The following is a 24,602-nucleotide window of genomic DNA, read 5'->3' as shown; positions in this document are numbered from 1 at the left end:
GTCAGTAACAACAATGTGTGTAACACTTTTAAAGCCTGATGAACTAGAAGACAAGGAGGACTCTGCTAAACACAAAATCCCTTACAGTGCCTGGGTAAAACAACTGAAGAAAACCGCTGCAGCTGCTTGTACTGTCTCTAGGTTTTGGCATTCATTATTTAAGTTCAGTGGAAACTGTTCAGCCTTGAAGTAGACTGACTCATGCACTTTAACTTCCAATTTCCTGCAAACAATCCATTAGTTTTTGGCAAGTTTCATACTGTACAGTACTTCCCTGAAAAGGGCAGCTCCCAAACTCTACTGATTTCTGCAGCATTTTTGCAGTTTAATCAAAGTAGAATTTGTACTTGTGCCCTTGCAATACTGAGTGTGATCCCCACCTGAAGGTGTCTGACACACTTATCAGAGGCAGATGAATGACTTTGCTTAGAAAGGTTCTCTTCAAATGTACTTGCTGGGACAAATCCTACTGGGCTGTACTGTATGGGCATTTCTCACAGCTTAGATGTGCACTGTTAAGTTTTACCTGACAAGGAAAGCAAAACCAATATTTTCATACTACCTACACCTCTCCCAAAAGTGCACTACCTACCCTTACATTTCTCTGCTTTTATAACAGCTGAAATGAGTTACTTGCTAACTAAATGCTAATTCCATCATTTGCAGCTACAATGGTTTTAAAATTTAGCATTCCCTTCAAATATTTTGTCCCCAAGTGATATCTGAAATATGTCAGTAACTCAGAATGGAAAATACCTGTGGTAGCTCCATTGCCACCAGTGGGTAACTGTATATAAATGTGGTCTAGTAAGCAGGGACTAGTAAAATAATTCTTCCATCCCCAGGATGCAATTATTTAAAAATGAGAAAAGAGATGAAAGCATCAACATAAATACATGTGCATACTCTTTTCAAAGCACTCAGTGGGATTCCAAATCTCCAGTTTAGCTGACACAGTAGAAGAGCTTTCGACATTAAAATTATTTTTTTTTTTTACTCTGTGCACCTTGCAGAGGTGTGTGGCACTGGAATCTTGAGTTTATCCACATTCTAAAAAAGCTACAGCAAACAGCAGCACAGATTTTCTCACCCCAGCACACCAAATCTCCATCTACACAAGGCAATCATAAATAGGTTGCACAGTTTTCATGTTCATTCAGGGCCTTAGCCCTCTCTCCTGGGACTGTCAGCAAGCACAATTTAATAACTGCGATGTGCAAACTGCTCCACTCTTTACAAGAGCTGAGCCCATCTCACCCAAGGGTTTCACTTCAGTGATACAACCATCAAATGGGTAGTGGCCATCGTGGCAGTGTCCCCCTGCAACCATCTAGGCAAGGTGGTCTAGTAGCAAAAAAGTTGACCAAAATGTAGAAGCAAGCTCTAGAATGTTTTGAAAGGCTTGTTTCTAAGTGTTTAAAAATACATTGTGACTACCAGGTGATTTTAGATATTGTGGGAACTGAAGTGGTTATGGCTGTGGAACTTAAGCACCTAGACCTGCTATGTTATTTGTGTGTTCAAAAGACACCTACCAGTTAAAAATGAGCGAGATAATAAAGCTCTACAGGTGCCTGCATTCCAGCTGAGAGAAGTCCAACAGGTATTTCCATGCTGCTGTACATGAACACAGTCATAAACCTGACTCCAACAGCAGGTGCTTATTTCCCAGCTTCCTTTCCCAAGCTAGACTGTGCACAGGCATTTCCACTGTAAATAAGATACACAAAGATGGCAGACCAAAGTTGTAGCAGTTATTACTTACTGCTGAGGGTACCTTCTTTTCTGCACAATTATGTGATGTTTCATAGCAACTCTAAGTTTGTATTATTTCTTGGTATATGTGTTGTTATCCTCCACCTCAGAAAGAACTCTCTCCTACCTTGCTGAAGCCCCTGGGAAGTAGCCCCAAAGACTGATTAAAAGTTCAGATAATTAGCATAAGCTTCCTTTCCCTTTTTCCTTTCCTTTCCTTTCCTTTCCTTTCCTTTCCTTTCCTTTCCTTTCCTTTCCTTTCCTTTCCTTTCCTTTCCTTTCCTTTCCTTTCCTTTCCTTTCCTTTCCTTTCCTTTCCTTTCCTTTCCCCTTTCCTTTCCCCTTTCCTTTCCCCTTTCCTGACATTTCCTGTCCTGACATTTCCTTTCCTTTCCTGACATTTCCTGACATTTCCTTTCCTTTCCTTTTTCCTTTCCTTTCCCTCTTCCTGTCTGTTTTTTTTAATAGACTCCCATTTCCCCACTTTTAAAAATGTGCAATTTCTTGCAGCTTTCCTTAAGGCTGATAGCTCCATTCCCTCTTTGCACTCCATTTCCAAGCCTTAGCAGAGAATGTGCCTATTTAGTCCTTCAGCTCTGCCTACTCTGACACGATCCATGTATGCACCTCTTGGAGCCATCAATGCTTTCTTGACTTGCATCTTTGACTTGTCTGCTTGCAGGCTCATTGTCAGGAGGGGAATTAAGTGGTTTGTCAGACTGATCCCAAGTGCTTAGCATCTGAACAGCGTGAAGTTTTACTCCACTGAGTAAGAAAACATTTCCCACAACCTCATCCCTCCAGCCATAAGTGACTACATACAATTCTACTTCCCTGACAAAAGAATAAAACTTACAGACATCCTTATCTCCCTGGGATTTATTACTGGAGCTGGAGACTGACGGTTTGAACTGGGGAAGTGAATGAAGCAGAGCTGGCACGCCAGTCATCCAGGGGTTAAGCTAATTTGTTAGTGCCCTTGCTGTTTCTTGCTGTCAGCCACAGTGCATCCACTCTTTAAATTCTGAAAAGAACACCGACCTTTAATCTGTGGTATTAGTTCCTTTGACAAAATGGAAGATTATGTCCTTCTCCCACAAGCCTTCATGCGAAGCTTAGCCAGCTTCCATCTGGTCTGGCTAATTAAATGTAAGTTAACATTAAGTTAAGAGCCAGCTCCAGCCCACAGACCTTCTATTTTGCAACGGCAGATTTATTAATTGCCTGAACTATTTGAGTATTTAATACCAATTTTTGATTACTTTTATTTCCTTTGCTCTTTCATGAAAACGGGGAAAAATGTTTTTGAAGACATATTTGCATAATTCAGTTCAGAAACACCAAACACCAAGATGTGCTAATAAGATTCTGAGCAGCCATAACACTGTCAGGTTTTTTTCTTCTGTATTTGACATGTTAATAAAGTACCATCATAACAGTGTGAAGGATCTGCCTATTATGCACAAGATGTGGAATCACTGGAGCTGCACACTTAAAGCTGGCCCTGACCCACAGTCTGGCCCTACATGTACTAAAAGTACAGCCAGTTGCTGTATTCCTTATTCAGTCAAAACTTTCCTTGACCTTAATGGGCGTCTTGTCTGAATGAAGAACAAAGGGATTACTTCTAATATGGGAAGCTAGTAATTAGAATCATGCCCACAGCTGACTTTTGATAAAATTAATTCGTAAAAATGAAAATACAAAGAATTTACAAAGTCAAAATCATGCTTTGCACTGTTTTAATATTAACTCTATGTAGGTCTGGTGCCTAATCTATTTCACTGTATTTAACATTAGATGTTAGAGAAGAAATATATACACTTCACTATATATACTTATATATAGTATATATAAGAAATATATACACTACACTATATACTTCAAGACTTTTAAAATAAATAATACAGTGAAGTTAGATTTATAAATTTTTTTAACATGTGACATTACTTTGAGAAAGACTGTTATTATGTCAAAGATCTTAAACCTCTTAACCAAGCCTTCCTTCTTTGGGATAGAGTCAACGATCACATAAAGAAATGTTATTTCTTCATATATCTATTTAATATAATTCCTGCTGCTACTGTATGTAAAGCATATTAAAAATTCAAACTCCAGGAAACTTCTACCTAGTTCACATATAAAAACCAATCGACCAACCAATGAGCCCCAACCAGTTAAAAGTTCAGTTTCGTATTAAAATCTAAACTGTATCAGGACACACATCAGAGAGTTAAAAAACCAACCAAAACCATGAATGGCACAAAGCTGCCTAATGGAGCAAGACTAACCACAGAAATGAGGAGACCACTGCTTCCTTCCACTTCTTTGCCTGCAGAAGATCACATGAGAAAATCAATTCACCTTTTCTGTCTCAGTTGCCCAAGCAGATGGTGCAGGGAGAACAAACATTTCTCCTTTTATGATCTCACCTTAAAATTCTCAGGTGTTTCAGTCAGACGAGATGTTCTGTGTAAGGCCAGATTGTTACCAGCTAATATTATGTTGGGAATAGCAAAGGACAAGCAATTTACTTCTAGGAGACTCTGAAAACAAAACTGCTATTTTAGAGGGTGCAAGACCAACAACAGCATTTCTGACTATCTGTTTATAATATGGGGTTTTCTTATCAACTTATTCTCTTCTCTCATCTATCCATTAAATTATAATGACCTGTTTCCAGAAAGCCCAAACAATCCAGACCAAAAACCCCAACCCCCTTCTCATTAAGCTTTCATTCTCTGTCTTATCTTCTGTCCTGCTTACTTTACATTTGTGTTCTCTCTGTGTACACCAACTCTGTTTATTTTGATAGCTTACCCCGGGAATGCTGTTCTGCACAGAATTATCTTTTACTCAGGCAACAGGAGAATGTCTGATAAAACCCACAAGGGGGAAGTCCCTCAAAAACGAAATACAAGAGCCCAAACGCAGTCTGAACGTACTGGTTTGACTCTAAGGCCAGACAGGGCTTTCTGCTACAGGCCATTAGGATTCAGCTCGTTTTCAGAACAGCAGGCGTGCACTCAGGATCTGCCGAGCTCCATTGCGACACAGCAGCAGCCGATTCCTCCGGACTCGTTCCTGGCACTCGGGCTGCTCACACCGGCTTTCCCCGTCAGCTGGAGCCACCTTGTGCCCTGCAGAGCACCTGCACCCTGCGGGCTGCTGAGACAAAACTGGCGGTGCGTGCTGGCTCCCTCTGCATCACGCAACAGCTCCTAAAAACGTTTACTCGGGTTCTACATAAACCGTTTCATTTGGGAGTCACCGCGACAAGTCGGTTAAGGATGATTTATTTGCGGGTAACTATTTCAAGTCAGTTAAAAGTGAACAGGATAATAAAGCTGCAGATCAACTGGATGCTGATTATTTTGTTTCCAACTCAACCCACCACTGCAGTAAGGATTTACGAGTAATACAGGACACTAAGTCACTTGAACACTCGTGGGATAATGAGGAATACCACCACTATTTTCCAGTTTATTCCGTGTCCTTACATATGATTGAGAATTATAACAAAGCAGCGACAAGAACGCGAGACCACGAGCTGCTCTGCTGCCAGTTTTACTTTGCAGTCAAACAGCAAAGTATCTTTCTCTGCAGTAATGAATTTGAGTGCACAGCATAAGAATGTTTAAAAGTGCTGCAATTCAGATTTGGCCGCTAGCCATAAAATTCTAATGCAGCTTTCAAACATGTCTAAAGTCAGAGTTCATTTTTTTGGTCTCATTATAAAATAGGGATCACATGAATCAAATAGGTGTGGACAAACTTCCAGAAGCTACTGGGGCAAATTATGACTTGGGCCCAAATCTGCCATATTCCTGTTATTCTGACAGGATCAATATCAAATGTGTTGAGGATATGAGGGTACTGAGCCAATAGATATCTCCTTTCCTTCTCAAAGCAAGAGTGATGTTCGTTATTCCAAGTGGGTAGGACAGATGTGATCACACCTTCTAATAAAATTAATACTTATCATTTAAACACATGAGACCTGACATTTCTTCTTAAACCTGAAAGCATAAGCCACAAAAACCCACAAACAAACCACAAAATCCAAACCCCTGAACTACACAGTTAGAATGAAAAGTGTTCTGACCTTTTACCATTCTTCTTCTTCATGCATCCTGACGACAAGTTAGGCATATCATCCTTTGAATTCAGCTCTGCAATACATTATACTGCATTTACTCTGAGCACTCTGACATTATCATTATCTTCTTTTGTGCCCAACAGCAACTGCAGCTCCTATAATACCATTATTGTAATTAAGAACAATCTGAACCATTGACAGCATTGCCTCATTTGCTCTAGAATCCCCTGTGCATTAGTGTTCTTCTAAACCAATATTTCACTATTAATAGTTTGCTACTTTAGAACTGCCTATGGTTAAAAAAAATAAAAAAATTAGGCCTCAGCCTAACTCAGTGGCCAAAGAAAAACCTGCTAAGAAAAAAATAAATAAAAGGCTGTGCACTGGCAAACTGTTACACTTTTCTTTACATGTGTTGAAAATGGATTCACACCCTGCCAACCTATTCAGGCCGTTACCCAGGTGAGGAAGCTTATTTTGGCTTGCTTCAAAAGGACCACCTGGACAGATACAAAAGAAAACATCTCTTCTCCCACTAAATGTACCCAAAGTCTAAACTCTAAATGTACCCTGTCTAAACTCTCCCTTTCATTAATCCAGCTCACAGTTGGGTAAGTAGGGCACAGCAATTTAGGCATTCTTGTCTGGGAGATTCTGACCTTAACTCCCGGCCCTGCAGCACACGTGCTCTGCAGGCTGCCTGCACCCTGCCCATGTGTTTGCTGGGGGGACACCTGCCTGTCCCTGGGCCAGGAGGTGCTCAGCCATAGCCCTGTGACCAACTAACACCCCTGACACATTAACATGCACCTCTCAGAACCCAGAAAGCCCAGAAATGGCCCCGTCATCAGAGGCAACTTCCATTTTCCCTCTGCACTAAGGGAGAAGCTGGAGTGCTTAATTCTACCAGAGAAGAACCCAGCAATCATTACCTGCACGCTGTCTGTTACCATGGCTGGTAACGTGGAGTTTTAGGTATTTGTAGTAGATGTGAACATGGGAAAGCACCGTACGAAGATGACAAAAGAAACACGGCTAGTGGAAAAGAGCTGGTAACTCCCAAGGAAATTTACATTGATGTGGCAGACTTTTTCTGCTTCTGAACACGTATTTCATTGAAAAAATTACCAACCTTATGTTAAAGGAATATTCAGGAAATGGCAATGCTCAGGCTACGTTTGGAATTTTTTATTCTTTCAAAGCTTTTGCAGTGTGAGATTGTATTTTTATGTCTGGGAAATCACTACTGGGCTGGAGCTGCTTCTCTCTGCACCAGATGGGGAACAGTGCTCACTGACAATTGTTGCACCTCTCTCTTCCTAAAGTCCCTTTTCCCAAGTGGGATTTCATGGGTTTCCCTATGAATAAAAGCTAATATCACTCATCACTGGATCAATGCCACAGACTGCTCTACCACTCCACTGGAAGGGCCAAGAACAGCAGCAGCTCTGTGCTAAGCAGGAGCAGAGAAGCCAGAGGGACTTAACCATAACTGCAACTACCAAGAATGACCCACAGAAATTCATATTCCAGGTTTTTTCTTTCACAAAAGTAATTATCTAAGAAAAAGTAACATATTGTCAACCATGGTACACTGTGTGCTGCTTGACACAAAGATCAATAAGAAGTCAGGAAGGGAAGTGCTAAGATTAAAAGGAAAGCAGTATTGCCAAGTCAGGACCTTTTGTGTTAAATCCACATATATGATCAGAACATTTCATAGCACCACATGCAATTATTTCCCATGGACTACTACAAAATTGAAAGGAAACCAGAGTATTTGGGAGACTGTAGAGCTTTGTTATTTCACCCTGCAGTTCTTTAATATTTTGAGAAAGATGACTGCTTGCTGAACAGTGGTACAGTCTAGAGGCAGGTGCAGGATTTGGGTGAACAGATGGTGGCTAATCTTCCTAATACAGCTCTGCCAGCACAACTCACTCTTGACCAGTCACATCCCTAGGTTTTTTCTGGCCCTTGGTTTTCCCTGGCCTCAGCACAGCTTTTCAAGGGGTAGTTGCAGAGTAGACTAAGGATTCACAAAAGGCTATTGATCTGATTTTGCTTGTGGTCCAAGACATCTTTTGTTTGTATTTCAGTTTGGTCACTAAAGTGAATTAACTCACTGGTGCACTCAACACAGACATACACACCCAATTCCAACAGGGACAAAGGTATTCAAGCCAAATAACATTATCTATTAGTAAGTATTAGCACACCAAGCAGAAAATGCATGAGGATGCATGCAGAGAGCAAGGCTTTGCTGCTCAGTGCTCCAACTACAGAGCAGCACAGGAACTCCTACGAGCTGGAGAAGGCAGACAGAACACACAGAGAGCAAGCTACACCTTCAGCCCCAGCCCAGCAACTGCTGATTTCACCCACAGCAACACCAGCATTTTGCTGAAAAAGACTGCAGAACTCTGGATTAAGTTATTAGGAAGCACTTGATCTCAGATACAGTGACACAACAAACAAACTGGACTGTCCTTATCTTAATCTCCGTGAGAAAGGCAGAGAGGCCAGCACTGAACAGTTCTGCAGGGAGGGCATCATTTAATGGTTGGGAAGGGCATTAAAGAAAGAAAATAAAAATTAGGATACATCCCAGAGATTCTGTCCAAGGGAGACTTCTAGAAGCACAGACCTGTACTTACAGGAAGCTGCCTTTAAAGTGAGGGGTTTCAGAAGATGTAAATCCAATTTGGCCTCTAGGTCTTCTCTTACCTTCAGGGCAGATTCCTTTAAATGCTATGGGAAATATCAGAGCCCTGAAACTCCAGATTCTCTTGACAGCTCACTCACTTCACTGAGGGTGAAAACTTTATCCTCAGTTGAGCACCTCATATTTATTCTACAGCATTACTCAATTATATCCACTTTCACTCTGCAAACCAGATATATGTTTTTACGAGGATGACCTAAGGGAATGCATGTTTTAAATATGGATGTGTAAAGGAAAAATTAGCACTGAAACAAAAGTGCATCAATCTGAGCTGGTGCCTAGCTGGTTTTGGTGGGGGTTTTTGGGGGTTTTTTTTGTTTGTTTGTTTTTTGGGGGGGTTGTTGTTGTTTTGTTGGTTTTTTGTGGGTTTTTTGTTTCTTTGTTTTGCTTGGTTTTGTTTTTTGGTTTTTTTTTCTTTTCCATGGCTCCATCCTGTAATCTGAAAGCACTGGAGGCTCTTCAACCAATTGTTCAATGCATGTTTATTTTTAGCTGAAACCTCAGCTCAGACGATGAAAGAATTACTGAAATAGGAAAAAGTCAGGAAATAAAAGGCATACTTCTGCAGCAGCTGACTTGCCCACATAATTTAGGCTTTTGCAAGTCAAATGCAAAGACAGAGTTCAGTGGCTCTACTGCCCTCATGCAGGTAGTCAGAGAACAGCAGAATTCTGGTTTGGGTCAGAACAGGAGGTCAAAGCCCAGGGTAGAAATGCCTGGCAGAAATGCCTTCTTTCCAATACTAACAGGAAAGGGCAAGCCAACAGAAGCTTCGTAACAGCTTCATAATGCTAACAACATGTCACAACAGGTATTTTATGATTTCTGAACACAAGATGTCTCTGATGGCCTACGTGATTCACACATGGACCACTGGAGACATATAAGATCCACACAGACTTGCTTTTAGCCCCCACCCCCCATTCCTTTTAAAAAACACTTCTGGCATCCAAAACACCTCACAGCAGTAATTTTCAGAAAATAATAAAATAATCATGCACACACTCAGCTGTACCATGATAGCCCAGCTCTGGATATACTCTCATTTACCAGAAAAGCTGGCACCTGGGACTCACATATTCCTGCAGATTTGAGCTGCACACGAAACACACAGACTGAGCATAGCCAGACTGGGCCCTGCATGAACTTTGAAACAATGATTAACAAGACATTTTAAAACAAACAATTAAACAAGAATAATTTCAGGATCATATTTTATTTTTGAGATTCAGAAACGCATTCACAATATTTCATGTCTTTCTCTGAACCACCTGGAGCCAGAGGCTATTAAAAAGGGGGAGACAAAGAAAGCTCCACCTGGGCAGAGCCCAGCTGGACAGATGCTGAACAGCCCCAAGTGGCGCAGAGATGCCATCCACATTTATCCCTGGGAGCTCTGGCATTCACATTCTCTGAAAAATCCCTTTGCCCAGGAGTTTTCTCCTGGGAAGCTAAGAAGCCTCAGAGAAAAAGGGAAACAATAATTATCTCATTTGCTTCTCCTGTGTTGTGCTCATGTGGAATGCGTTTGGAGATTGTTTACCCACAGGTGATTGTTTCATTGGATTCATGTGAGTTGTTTTCACTCTTTGGCCAATGAATGCCAAACTGTGTCAGGACTCTGGAGAGAGTCAGGAGTTTTCATTAATATCTTTTTAGCCTTCTGTAAGTATCCTTTCTGTATTCTTTAGTATAGTTTCGTATAGTATTCTTTAGTATAGTTTCGTATAGTATTCTTTAATACAATATAGTACCATAAAATAATAAATTAGCATTCTGAGAACATGGAGTCAGATCCAACATTCCTCCCTGCCAATACAATAGAGCTGCACCTGCAGGGCCATTGCCATCCCAGCCCAAGCAACAGGAGGGTGTTCAGCTTTCAGAGGCAATTCTCTTCCTTCCCACTGAGCAATCCCTTCCACCAGCACAGCACAGCACAGGCCTCCCCAGACAATGCCCTGACAATCTGGCTACAAAGCACACCACCAGCAGCCTGGTGCTGTCCTCCTGAGGAGTTTCTGTCCTACTGCACACGTGCTCAGAAGGCCTGAAGCAGTGAAGTGACAACAAACAAAGCAAGTGGACCTCCCCTCTACTTTTCTGTTTGTCCACGTTCCTTCCACAGAACAGAAGTATTTTATGTCCTTAAGAGAACTTGCTCCAAGGCAGTAATTCCTTCAACGGTGATGCTAGCAGGTTTTGCCCAGCATCACCAGGGACACGGAAACGCGCAGCACAGAATGCAGGGAAAGGATTCTGAGCACATTGCAGGTGCTGTGCAGTGGGGCTGGTGGAGAGCCACGGTCATGTGAGACAGCAAAACCAGCAGCTCAGGCACTCTGATGGCACTGCAAGGCCCGGGGCGATGCACTGGTACGTGCAGTGAAAGGCAGAATGGGAGCAGCATTGGTGAGAGTGACAGTAAAGCCTTTCCCACATCTCCTTTCCCCAGGAGACACCGCATGCCATCCTCTGAACACCAGTATGAAATTAGCACCCAGGAGCTCATTTCCATCATTCATGAGATACATCAGCAAATACAACGGTAGGACACAGATCATTTCTTCCAGCTCCTGATTTTAAATGCAGCATCAGGGAAGAGCAGAGGAAAAGAAAAGCCTGCTGAGTGTTTCAGCCAGCCGAAAATCTCTCACACAAGAAACAGACAAGCACAAACATCTACTGACACAAAAACTAGTCATTTACAATTGCTGTGCAGTAAGTTGCAGAAACAGGTCCAAAGAAAATGAGTCAATTAAAATCTACCAGAACACTTCTTGTACATCAAAAAATAAGTTCCTATTTCATTGGAAAAAGCCCAGAGCAAGACCAAGGCATGATCTTTCTGTCAGTGAGCCCCACAGCAAAGCATTTTACTCATGGATTGCAGAAAGACAATCATTCTATGTAAAACACCTGAAAAGCTTTCATCAGCCTACATTTACTCTATGCATTCTGAGATTTTTCTGATTTCATATTATACCATAAAATACATGAAGTAAAGATTAAGAAAGTTAAGGTTATTATCAAAACCCATCAGAATTTACAATATTTTACACTGTTAACATACTCTTCCCTGAGGCACATAGAGAGGCACACTGCCACATACCAAAATTAAATCAAAACAAGACAAACACAAAAAGAAGAAATATCACAAGTGGAGGACAGCAGAAAATTCATTCTTTCTCCTGCCCATCAGCCCCAAATAAACTAGGCAGAAGAGCAGTCAAATTACCGAAATTGATGTCACATCTATTGGCAAACTGACTGAGCCTGTACAATTGCTCTCCACCAAATTCACGTCTTCAAGCTGTCTGTTCCCCATCTGCTCCTCTGCAATTTAAGCAATTCTGAACTTCACTCTCTGTACCCAAATGTGTAACAGGTTTATCAGCATGTCAGGGCCCATTCTTTACATTCTCCACTAAGGTAAGCTATTAGGGGGAGAAAATTTTCTGTGTTTATAATAGCCAGGCCAGGAAAATTCAAGGAGGACAATCACACATGACCTTACTAAATCCACCATGAAAAATTCATTAGATAACACAATCTCCACTATCCCCCCCGCCCCCAAATGTTTTTTAAAAAGGCCATTTTGTTCTCTTACATGTGTTTAAAGGCATGTTTAGTACACAGTACAAAATACTGTAACAAGCTTACAGAAAATCGAATTTGTGGGCCTTTTTTGCTCATATGATGAGCTCCACCATGTATGTGAACCCCTGGCAGATAAGGACTGGGATCCTTCACTAGCATATATGGGGTGGCCAATCTTTAAATGCCTTTCAGCAATAAAGGGGAGGGAACCTTATTAAAAACCACAAACAACTTTTGCACACCACAGTTCAGTTTGCAGACAGGCTGTCAAGTATTTTAGTCTTTGTTCACAATTCTCTCACTGCCTAAAAAGCTAATTTAATTAATTCCAAACATAGTTAATAATTTGTAATTTAGCTACCTTAACAGAATGCATGCTCCATTTAGAGATGCAGCTGCAGATGCTCTCACAGGGAAGAGCAAAGCACAATGCTCTGATCCTGGAATTACACCACTGGTGATGAGATGCTGTAAATGAAAACCAGACTATGGCTCTACGTGACAGACAACATCAACAAATCTGAGCTCCAAATTCCAGATTTTACCAAATACTCTCTAATATGTAATGGCAATGTATTTTCCATATTAACATATGTCTTATGCTATGACTGATCCCTGCTTACATCCTGTGTGATATCTCAAGTATCTCAGGTTATTCTCTTTGTTTTGGTCAGTAACTTGTTCATTTCACTTGTCTAAACTACCCTCACCTCTTCCACTGGTGGACCTCTTACCACTGCCAAGAACTTTGAAATACATAAGCAAAAGTTTGCTATATATTTTATATATATATGTATGCATATAAATTACCATCAATACTGAAATTGCATTTTATGTTGTATTATAAACGATTTCTGCTACACCTAGAACTACATAAACTTTACTCTCTTCATAAATAATCTACATTACTCTTCATCATAAAGTCACTTCAGATCCTAAAGGATTTTCATTTGGTGAAGTACTTTGGCACTGGCTCTGTTGTTGCAATATACAAAAGTGTAGTTTTGACAACAATCAAAACACCTCTTGATGACAAAAATACAAAACTCACAGACATGTAATAATGTATCACCTACAACAGTTACCCACATATATAGCAGAGATGGTACTAAAATGTAACCAGCATAGCCCCTACAAGAGATAAAATATATTTTGCATTATTAAAAACCACCAGTTCTTAGCCCTTGAGGTGAAACACTGGAGTAAATCAGTTTGCTTCTCTCCTCTATGTAACAGCAGAATTTACACCAACTGAAAGACATGGAAATTTTTCAGATGTCCCTCATTTATACTGACTTATACTGACCATTTTCCTATACAACCTGTGTGTAAGCAGCTGAAAAACCACATGCACTTCTATGACCGAGACCCACCTCCATGGGAAACCTGCCACAGGTTGGTCAAAGCAGGGAAAAACCACCAAAGCTCAGATCCTAGATGAACAAGCAAACTGACCTCTGAAATTCCTACCTAGGCTTCAAAAACACCTGGAGCACCACAAAAAAACCCAGCACAACTTAAGATGGAACCTATGTGGGCCACAGCCAGCAAGGCACAATGCTCATTAATTGTTTGCAAACTTGTATGTATTTTTAGTAGAGAAAAATATCAAGAAGTAAGAAAGTGGACAGGCTTCACAGTAAGGCTCAAGCCACCTGAATGTGTTAAAACCCATAAATCAATAAAAAGAAAGATAAGATAGCATACTATCAATTTCACTCCTATATATGCTTCCACCAGATAAAGGTCACAAATACACACTCAAGTAAAAATTTAACAGTGAATTTAACACAATACATTTTTGTCCATCAGCAAATAACAGTCATGACAAAGTTAATAAAAAACCCCCAGCTCTCTAAACCAGTTATTTTTAGACAAACCTTGGAAAATTGGGAAACACAAAAGACAAGGACAATGCAGTTTCAAAATTTCAAAAGGACAGATGATAAAGAAATGGCAGGTGCAGGTTTTAATCAATAAATGTAATACATTAATGAGAAGAAATATGATTTCACAGAATAAATATTCTTGTAAGATTACAAGATATGGATAAAAGTAACTGCTGCCTCTAACAGTTTGCTGGAGATTTGTGACTTCTGCCACTAAGGAAAAATGCATTTAATAGTAAAAACAGTACTAATGACAATGTAATGGACATACCCAAACCGCCACATAGGCTTACTTAAAGACCTCTAAACACATCTACAGCATGGACTCATCAAGGAAGATTGTTGCTAGTTCAACGTTGCTAATAAGTCACAAATACACAAATTTTGAAAAGTAGGTAATTATTGGAGCTGTCATTCTTTACTATTTCATCAACATCTGGTCCATCTGCAATGACCAGAAAAAGCCAAATAATGTGAGCACAGTTGTGCAACATGGATCTAATTGAAAAGCAAGGCCGTACATCACAGAAAGATGACGTGACAGCTACAGAATGAGGAGCTGAACCCTCCCAAGTGGTGTCACCCTGATCCCCAGCACTGGTGCTGCTCTGAAACGCTGCGTGCCTGGCTCCAGCGCTGTGTGTGCATGGGGAGCAAGGGGCTGCTGAGCCTCACACCCTTCCTCACACTCACAAGCAATGAATTCTGCTTGAAAAACTCACTGAAGCGACTGTTGCGTTAGCTCTATTTGTATCACATTTAAATTAAGTTCAGCTGTGAAAACGATGGGTGAGCGAGGGTAAATTTCCATTCTCTCGCTGTCATGGGATTTCACACAGGAAAATTCAGCGGGGGGCGGGTACTAACTCGCATGTACGGACAAAGAACCAGTCCGTTGTACATGCTCGGCCTTCTATAAAGGTTCTTCTTCTATAAAGTAGAAGTATTTTGCTCAGCACGAGGATAACTGCGCTCCGAGCCGCGGAGGAACGATCGCTGCTCTGGAACTCGTGTCAGAGGCGTGCATTGCACAGAGCGCTGTGTGCTGACCGCACCGCACCGCACCGCTGGGTGACTCACGCCAGGTTTGGGGGGCCCACGGCACCGGGTTTTGGGGTGGCCGCACCCCAGCAGCGGAGGCAAATCCCGCTGAGGGAAAAAATCCCCGTGCGCTCCCAGGCCTGCGGGGCCCGCCGGGCGCCCGGGCCGCTGTGGGCAGCGCTCCTTCCATCCGTCCTTCCCCGGCCGGGCCCGCAGGCGGACCGCGGGAGCGGCCCCATACACAGATCCAGCACACAAACGCTGCACACACACTGCGGGAGCGGCCCCGCACCCAGATCCCACACACAGACCCCGGGAGCGGCGCCGCACCCAGATCCCGCACACAAACGCTGCACACACACTCCGGGAGCGGCCCCCCACAGAAGGCCCCGGGAATGGTGCCGGCGGGCCGGGGCGGCTCCTCCCTCGTCGCTCGCCTGCCTGCCCACCCCACCCCGCACGTCCTTCCCCGCCAGCCCCTTCCTCCCGCTCCCCAGAGCCTTTTCCTCTCCCCCTGTCTCCTCCCTCCCTCCCCCCCACACAGTAAGGTAACTCCCAGGAAATATGCGAACCTGTTAATTTTTACCTTCCTTGGCTTTCTTCCTCCTGGCCAGCGTGCCGCCGAGCTTGCCCAGGAAGGAGTCATCCTTCTTTCTGGAGGGGGGAGATTTCGGGGTGGGGGACTTGGGGGAAGAAGGGGATTTCTGCGGGGAGGTTGCCATGCTGGGCCAGCCGCCGCCGGCGCTGCGGGATGGAGCAGCGGCACGGCTCCGAAGCCCCGCTGCCGTGGGAGGCTGTTCCCGGCTCTGAACGGAAGCGGAATTATTTCAAGCATTTGAGGCAGCTCCTGCTCCGCTCTCCCGGCTCTCCCGCTCCTTCCCTCCCTCCTCCCGCCCTCCCTCCCGCCGGGGAGGGCCCGCTCGCCTCGCACGGCTCCCGGTGGCCCCGGGCGGTGCGGGAGCCGCTCCGCTCCCGGCTGGGGGGAATCGGCATTCGGGGGGCCCAAGGGAGCCGGGGCAGCGCCTCGCCCCCCGCTCCATCCTCCGGCCGCGCACAGGGGCCGGGCACAGCGGGGCTGGGTGGGTGAGTGACCCAGGTACCATGGGTGCCGAAGGGTGAAGGTAGGTGTGGGCACAGTGCTCACACCGCTCAGTTCAGCCTCAGCTGCCCCACAGTGAAGGGCAGCTGAAGGATAGCAGGGTCACAGCTGCCAGCAGATGTTTGTACGTCCATAGGAAAATAGAATCATAGTCAGGGTTGGAAGGGTTAAGGATAATCTAGTTTCCAACACGCTGCTATGGACAGGGATGCCTTCAATTAGACTTGATTGTTTAAAGCCTCGTTTAACCTTGCCTTGAACACTTCCATGGATGGAGTGTCCAGAGTTTCTCTGGAGAGCTTGTTGCAGTGTCTCACCACCCTCCCAATAAAGAGTTTCTTCCTAATATCTTGTCTAAACCTACACTTCTTCAGCTTAAGGCCATTTCCCCTTCTTCTGTCACTACCTGCCCTCGCAAGAAGTCCCTCTGAGGTGTCCTGTAACCCCCCTTTAGGTACTGGCGGGCTGCTAGGTCTCCCTGAAGCATTCTCCAGGCTGAACAACCCCAACTTTCTCAACCTGTATTCATGGGAGAGGTGCTCCAGCCCTCTGAGCGCCTTGGTGGCCTCCTCAGGACATGCTCCATCAAGTTCATCTCTCTTGTGTTGGAGGCCCCACACCTGGGCACACAAAAGAACTTATGAAGCAATAAAGTCTCACTAAATAGTTTCCTGCAAGTTAAATTTCAAGCGTACTACAGACATTTCAGTCTGGATAACATTTTGCAAAGCTCTTCTGCCTGCTCGTCCTCTGTGTCTGTGGTGAGAAGCAGCGGGCAGTCATATCCACTGCTACAAAACAAAACAACTGTTGTAGGCAGACCAGTATAAAAAGGCTGTGGAAGGAAAGGTGACTTAACATGATAGATTGCCTATACCAACCCTGCTTTGATTTGCAGATGAGCAGCTTAAGGAAGGTTTAAAACAGATAATTTGCTGTGACTGGTTCAGGAGGCATCCAGGAGTGGAACAGCATTAATGTCATCTGGATGCACTACTTTCACTTACCACTTAATCACTTGATTAACAATTCAGGCAAAAAGCCACACACACTTCATGCAAATATCTAGCTATCCATTAGGCATAATAAGTGAAATGAAATTACCATGAGGATATTTCTAAATCAGCTAATAATTGTTGTGTTTTTACAAGCTGGTAATGTTGGTTAGCTGATGAGAGGTAGACATCAATGTCTATTTGTTGCATGCAGTTTGTGTGTGCCCTGGAAAAAAACTCTATTCATCCATCCTGCTATCAGTTATAAACAGGAATGAGCCCGAGGCTGAGCACAATCCTTTCCTTACATTTACCCTCTGGTTCTAGCACCAGTTACTGTCTCAGGCCTTTTCTCTTTGGATTTCAGCCTGAATTTCACACATTATTCTCTTTTTGCAGAAGTGCTGCTTATACAGTGTATGTATCATTTTAAATAACATAATAAACGACAGCTTCAAAAGGAGAAATACACACATCATGCGCTTTTTAAAATATGCCTGTAAACCTGTGCTATTTACAAACAGAGCAGTGACCCAGCTGAATCTCCATTTGGAGCCAAATGACTATGCATGGATGTCAATATCGGATTTTGTGGGCACAGCAGAAGAGAGAACATTTTGGTAAGCACAAGTGCACTTGCCTTTGTACCCCTGTGTTTGTGGTAAATACAGAAGGAACAAGCCAGATGCCTCACAAAGAGCAGTGGGTACTGAGCTGTGCAGTACAGAGTGGTCAGAAATCAACAAACATTTGTCAATTCCCTCACAAAACTCTTAAAAAGACACAGAATTGTTCCTATTTCTCAGCACTCAGTATATGTAAATTAATGATAAATACAGTGTTACTTATTTGATAGCCTTGTGAACTATGGGAGTTTGACATCACAAGGTGAAAAAAATTAAATGAAACAAAGTGTTTAAGATGAAATTTATCAGATCCGGAAACTCAAATTCTGTGTGCTTTAAGTAATGATGCTAAACATCATCCTGGTATTCACTACTTTTGGTAACATGTTGTTACATCAATTAGTCATTCATAAAACTGGGCCAAGTTTACCTGCCTTTACAACTGTCCTTCTTGAGATAGCTTCAGGAAAAAAAAAATCAGTATTATGTTTTTTTTTTTCCTTAAGAAGTTTCAGTTGTAGCCTTTGTTTGGGCCTGTAGTTATGTACAGGTGTGTTACACAAATGTTCTAGCAAGCACAATACTGGCATGCAGTGACACCATGATATTCCCAGAAAAATCCCTTCACCAGGATTTTTCTCCTGAGAAGCTGAAAGCCTCAGAAAAGAAATGTGAACAATAATTATCTGATTGCTTGGAATGTGGTCTGGAGGTTGCTCGAAAACAGGTACATCTTGGATTGCTTCCATGTGAATTGTTTTTAATTAATGAACAATCCCAGTCCAGCTGTGTCAGACTCTCTGGTCAGTCACAGGTTTTTATTATTCATTCTTGTTAAGCCTTCTGATGTCTCCTTTCTCTTTCTTTAGCACAGTTTTAGTATATAATTTCTTTTAATATAATATAATATCATAGCATATAATAATAATAAATCAGCGTTCTGAGAACAAGGAGTCAAATTCTCATCTCTCACCTCATCCTGTGGTTTCTTCTGTTACTCATGAGAAGCAACAGAAGAAACCACAATTTTTCTCATAAATATCAGGCAAAGAGATCTGTGTGAAGTCCAGCAAGTACCTTGCCCATTTGAAGGAACAGCATTTGCATGCTGCCACGGCAAACCCATTGTGCTAAACAATGCCAAAATGTGTGGTCAATGAAAGCCCAGCAGGGACAGCTTAAAAACAAAAATCTTAACAGCAGCAAAGTCACAAAAGCTACACAGTGTCTCCAATCTGCTATGCCACATCCTGTTACTTGCTCAAGCAAGGAAGAAAACAGTGTATCTCTCATGGAAAATAACTACTAAACTAATGCAAAAATCTTAGTTGAAATCAGAATGCATTGGGCTACAAAACAGAAGTTTCAAGGCACAAGACCTTTAAATTTGTTTCCTATGGTCAAACACACTGAAAATCAGTGAGGTGTCCTTTTACCTTGGAGGCAAATGGGTTGGTCTTGGTTCAAACAGTGATTTACAAAATTGTTTTCCCCAAGCTTTTTATAGAATCACAGAATTAAGTTTGAACAGACCTTTAAGATCAAGTCCAGCCATTAACCCAGTGCTGCCAAATCCACACTGAACCACATCCCTAAACACCAACTGAGTTTCTTTAGACCTGTGATCTTTTGAAAAGGGGATAAGGAGGGTGTGTGCATGCACTGTGATTAGAAGAGCCCCAGTAAATTCCTGTGGTGGCATTTCTATTCTGCTCCTGGGACAGAAAAGTCCACAAGATGGAAGGGAAAGGACATGACAGTGAAAGGAAAATCTCAGTTCAAAGATGCCAGAAATGACACTGACCTCTGAAGAGAAGCAGCTGTCTGTCAGAACCCAGGAAATTCCTCTGGCTGCCCCGGAGGACTCAGGACCCTGCCCGGGGGGCTCAGAGACCTTGGCACAGAGCCCAAGACCCCTGTGCCTTTGATTTAGCCCTTGGAGCAAATTACCACCTTTATCTGAAGAATTACAAGTCAAGAGAGTTTAAGTAAAATAATAGTTTGTCACAGGGTGAAAAATAGGATTTTTGGGTTTTTTAGAATGGGGGCTTGGGGTCCCAAGATGGAGGAATTTGGGTGTACCCTGTCCTTCTTCTTTCTTCTTCTTGGCCTCCATCTTCCGGGTGATGCTGGCACTTTTAGATTGGTTTAGGGTAGAAGCTCACTGTCTAACACAGGTGATAGGTGTTGGGAAGTTATGGTAAATAATGTACACGTAGATTTTAGTATAAAAAGATAACACTGCCCGAGGGTGTGTGCCTCTGTCCTGCTGAGCAGATCTCAGCAGGCCAGAGAAAGAATTTCATAGATAAAAAACAATAAACAACCTTGAGAATGAGAACTGAAGAGCTCTGACTCCTTCTTCGACCGCCGGGCTGGGAAGAGAGACTTTCTAACCCATCTCGGGTCACTGTGAGCAGCAGAGATTCTGAGAGCTGTCCGTCTGTCCTGTGAGGAGGAGAGACCCATCCATCAGTCCAGAGTCACTGAGCAGGGCACAATCATGCTGGCTTATCCTCTTCTCTCCTCTGGGCAGCACATGGTCTGGGTCAGTGAGACTCTCCCACTGCTGGAAAGCAACAAAACAAGATGACCTGATAGAGGGAAAGTTAGTGCCATTGGAAAATTGACAATTAATTGGCAATTATGATTTTGATCACCATTTTGTCAACATTTTTCCTTTGAGTCTTGAAGGAGCTGTTGTAATTTGTGTGTCAAGCCCAAGGAAAGCAGCTGGTGAATTCCTGTGTAAGTATGTGTGGAAGTTGTTGGTCTCCTGGGGTTTGTAATCTCTTCTGTTAGAGATGCCCCCTAACCCCAGTGTCATTATTTCTGAACCACAAAAGGAATCTGTGCGTGGCAAGATGCTGTGATTTACTTACCAGTACATGAGTTCAGAAAATGATTTAATTTCTTTAGCTAAAGATCTGTCCTCATCTACCATTATTGTGCTGTAGGTATCAGTAGAAAGAAATTTCTATGGAAATTATCTGGGGACTTCAAGAGTGAGCCAGAATTTTATTCTTTCAAATAGATAATTTCTCACAACCAGCCCATTTAGACACACTCAGTACATTCCAGCACATCACGTTATACCCCAAAATGACAGTGCTATACCCCAAAATGACAGTGCCATCAACTTGAAAATGAACAAATCTATTACAAATGAGGGAGCCAAGTTACAGAAAACATTGAGCAGCAAGAAAACTGATAACCAAACCTGTGTTTAAATACATTTCTAGTAGCAGCCAACCATAATAAATTGACCTGGCAACAGTGCACATAGCTTCTCCTTTTTTTAACACCCTTCTCTACTCTCACAGTACACAAAGACCTGCTTTAAACGACTTAGGAGTTTATGATTTTCTAAATCACTTGCACAGTTTATTTTTGGGTCTGATCTTGTGAGGTACTTAATATCAGGCAGGGCAGCAGTAGCCTGACAGGTTTTTCCACCCAAGAGCAGACAGTTTTGGGTGGAACCCATGTAACCACCACAGGGCATCTAGAAAAGTGCTTCTTTAGCAGAGAATGTTTTTGATGTCCATAAAGTTCTGATGGCCCTCAGCTCCTGCAGACTCTGATACTCTCAAGAGTGCAAGTCTTTGAAGCTCAAGGGAAAGCACCCTTTGGAGTTTGGTTTTATAGCTGAACAGGTATCTATCTGCTGTAAACTGAAATCTCAGGGCATATTTGCAGCAGCAAGACTAATGTGAATGGGACTACTTAATTGTAAAAGTGAGGTGAGAAAACCAATCTTTGATATAACTGGAGATTTCTGCAGAATTCTCCTCCTTTGCCAAGCTCTAAGAATTTTGCTTTCAAACTTTTGAAAAATACCTTGAAATCATTATGATTTTCACAGAAAATGATGACATTCCCTAGACTGTCTTTTTCTACAGGACTGCATGAGGGAGGATTGGGGACAGTGATAAAACCCAGAAATTTTCTCCACCGAACTGGAAATACCAGCAGATCTCAACAGAGAAAATGAAAATATTTATTGCTGCTCTGCCTCTCCTACTTTGTGTCAGTCTTAAGTAATAGAGTTAGTTTAAAGAATCAATCACTGCAATCCATCTCAGTAAAAATGTCATCTGAAGATCAGGTATGCTTAGCCTATGAATGAGAGGGGGAAAAAGTCTGGTGGTAAATTTTGGAAAACATTTAAGTATTTCTTCCATATCTTTTCACTGTGATGGAAGACAAATTGTATGTTAAAGCCCTGAATGCTGTGTTTTAAGGGTATCCCTTCAAGTTACAGTCACTGAGAACACTGTTTAAAATCTTAATTCATATTTAATTGCTAATTATGTACCAAACCTGTAAAGCTGTCTACTCTACAAGGCATAGTTTTGCTGTACACAGCTGTTAGAAATACACATTTTTCAATCAAAATCAGAGACAACATCCAAACTGTAAGATGCAATCAGACACTCTTACCCTCTCCAAACAGTCTAATAAATAGATATAAATAAATATTGCAGAGCAATAGTATAAAGCTTGCACCAACAGAGGTATATTATTTATCTGTGACCAATAGCAAAAACTTGCTTTTACCTTTAGAAAGGATATTTCAAATTTCTTGCAATAAAGAATGAAAAACAAAAACAAAACCAAACCAACCCTAAAGATAACTCAGAAATTATTGTGACAGGATCCAGTGTGTCTGTTACTTTACCAGTACCCACCAAGAGGTTTTTCAGTTTAAAGCTTTTTTAATAGGAATGCTTCTATCTTTGGCTGTACCACAGGCAGATGCTGCAAATTTGCACCATTCACAAAATAATGAGAACATCAAATCTTCTCAGAGCACGAGGTAAAATGATAGTCAAAAAACAGTCTTTCAGTTTCCTCTTGTTTTTTCCAGTTAGAAAATCTAGTGTATCACACATACAGCTGGGAATATTACCAATCTTAAATTGGCAGAATTATCTCAGATTTAAGAAGTTATTTAAATTAGAATATCTGCATGCCTTTTTGCCAATATCTACAAATGCATGTACAAAAAAGATAGGAGATCGTCCCTTTAAGCAAAAAATATGCATATATTCTCAAGCAGCAGGATAAATGTAATTGAAATACACTCACAATATTTTCTATCAAATGTTGATACTAAAAACTCAACATTTTTGCAGTTCTTTTATGGGATGGTTCTCGGGGAAGTCTTTAACTACTATACCATTTATTACACCCAACAATACAATTTGTGATGTGTTTTGTGAAGAAATTGTAAAGTATGCCCTAGTAAATTCTGCCCTATAGTCCAATTGGGACTGAATTACTATTTTTAAATTATCTTTTTGCTGATTTTAAAGACCTTAGTCTCTGATATACAGAAACCTTTTTGTGCATGTAACAGCTGTAAGGATAGTCACCCCTTTGATAATCCCTTACACTTTTACAAAATGCAGGCATTTAATAATGCTTTAACTTCTTGTTCAAAAATACACAGTGCAATAAAACTTATAAATACCTGAAAAATTAATTTCTGGTGTTGCATTTACAGTAGTTTTAGCAAGTGCTCATATGTAGTTATTAGTCAAATGACTCTTCCTCCACCAGAAATAAAGACTAACCCTATTTTTATGAGATGCTTGTTTTCTGACTTTTCTATACTTGACCACGGCTTGGCTGTGCCAAAATATTAACAAAGCCACACAGAGATTCAGACAAACAGATGGAGAGTAAGGCTGTCTCAGAAGTACTAAATGATGTCATCATGTTCCTCAGAAACTCTACTCTCAGCATTAAAATAAAATTCCAAGAGCATAATGGAGTTCTGATTTGCCTTTCACTGGCCCTGGTGCCTGTCAGACAGACACATTCAGTCCAAATCTGGATCCCAGTGATCCTTTGAGCTCACAGTGAAATGACTGTCTCTGGTCTAAGCAAAAGACCTGCTTTAAAGCTTTTGATAACAAAATGACGTGCTTCCCAAATAAGTTGATTTAAAATTTGAATTCCTTCATTTTCCAGAAGAGTGTATCTCCGTGAGAGGGAATACTGCTGAAAGGATGTTTATTTGCATGTGGCTGTTTAAATCCTGCTCAGCTGATAACCTGTAGATAAAATAAGGCTTTCAAAGTGCTGGTCTTCTGCTCTTTCTTTCACTCTCTGCTCTTCTAAGGCACATACGAGTCTGTCCCTTTCTTCAACCACTTTCATCATCTCGGTAAAAATTTCATCCTCCTCGTTCAGATCCATCTCATCTTTAAGGCTGTCTAAAAGGCCACAAAAAAGAGGTTAAGAACCAGATCACTGTTTGCATTTTAACTGTTGGTGCACAGCTTGAATTAACATTATCATCAACGACAAATGTAGTCAGTAGCAATTAGTATGGTTAAAGTTACAGCTTAGGAAAATTTTCTCCTGGATTTGGGCCACTTGAAGTTGATCATTTGGGTTCCTAGAGTCTATAGTTGATCTGGTACAAAATTTAGACTGGAAGGGATAGGAAAAGCACTACTTAATTATAGAAGCAATTAAGCTGTAGTTTAAATTTAGCTCACAAGGTAAAAATCCCTACATGAAATGTAGTACCTGTAAGGAAATGGAAAGCATTTTTCAGAAAATGTAGTGAAACCTGCCATCACTTGCAATCCACATGCCTAGAACAAATCAGGATATTTTGGGATACTCAGTGCTATGGAAGCACTCTTCTCCCTGCATTGCTCCTCCCCACGCTCCTTTTCAAATCCCAAATGAAAGGACAAACCCAGGCTGTAATCCCAAGTACTTCACAGCAGTCCCAAAACACTGTGGTGCCCAGCA

General features: G+C 41.8%; 2 protein-coding genes across 3 annotated transcripts in view; both read right to left on the bottom strand.

The window, feature by feature from the left end:
• The window catches only part of PARVA (parvin alpha), a 62,895-nt gene extending 46,962 nt beyond the window's left edge, over positions 1 to 15,933 (bottom strand). Inside the window, exon 1 of one of the 2 annotated variants that reach the window (XM_059475173.1) lies at positions 15,695 to 15,933. In XM_059475173.1, the coding sequence (XP_059331156.1) occupies positions 15,695 to 15,830 (136 nt within the window). In that variant the 5' untranslated portion in view covers positions 15,831 to 15,933. Of the gene's footprint in view, positions 1 to 15,680 lie in introns of both variants that reach the window. The other variant, XM_059475174.1, reaches the window with a different exon arrangement.
• A 5,035-nt stretch (positions 15,934 to 20,968) lies between these two features.
• The window catches only part of LOC132074221 (F-actin-monooxygenase MICAL2-like), a 30,398-nt gene continuing 26,764 nt past the window's right edge, over positions 20,969 to 24,602 (bottom strand). The window contains exon 10 of the mRNA XM_059473854.1: positions 20,969 to 24,052. Within this exon, the coding sequence (XP_059329837.1) occupies positions 23,868 to 24,052 (185 nt within the window). The 3' untranslated portion in view covers positions 20,969 to 23,867. The remainder of the gene's footprint in view (positions 24,053 to 24,602) is intronic.

The sequence above is a fragment of the Ammospiza nelsoni genome, chromosome 6, assembly GCF_027579445.1.
Source record: "Ammospiza nelsoni isolate bAmmNel1 chromosome 6, bAmmNel1.pri, whole genome shotgun sequence".
NCBI classification, from domain to species: domain Eukaryota; kingdom Metazoa; phylum Chordata; class Aves; order Passeriformes; family Passerellidae; genus Ammospiza; species Ammospiza nelsoni.
This window is presented reverse-complemented; position numbering and strand designations above follow the sequence as displayed.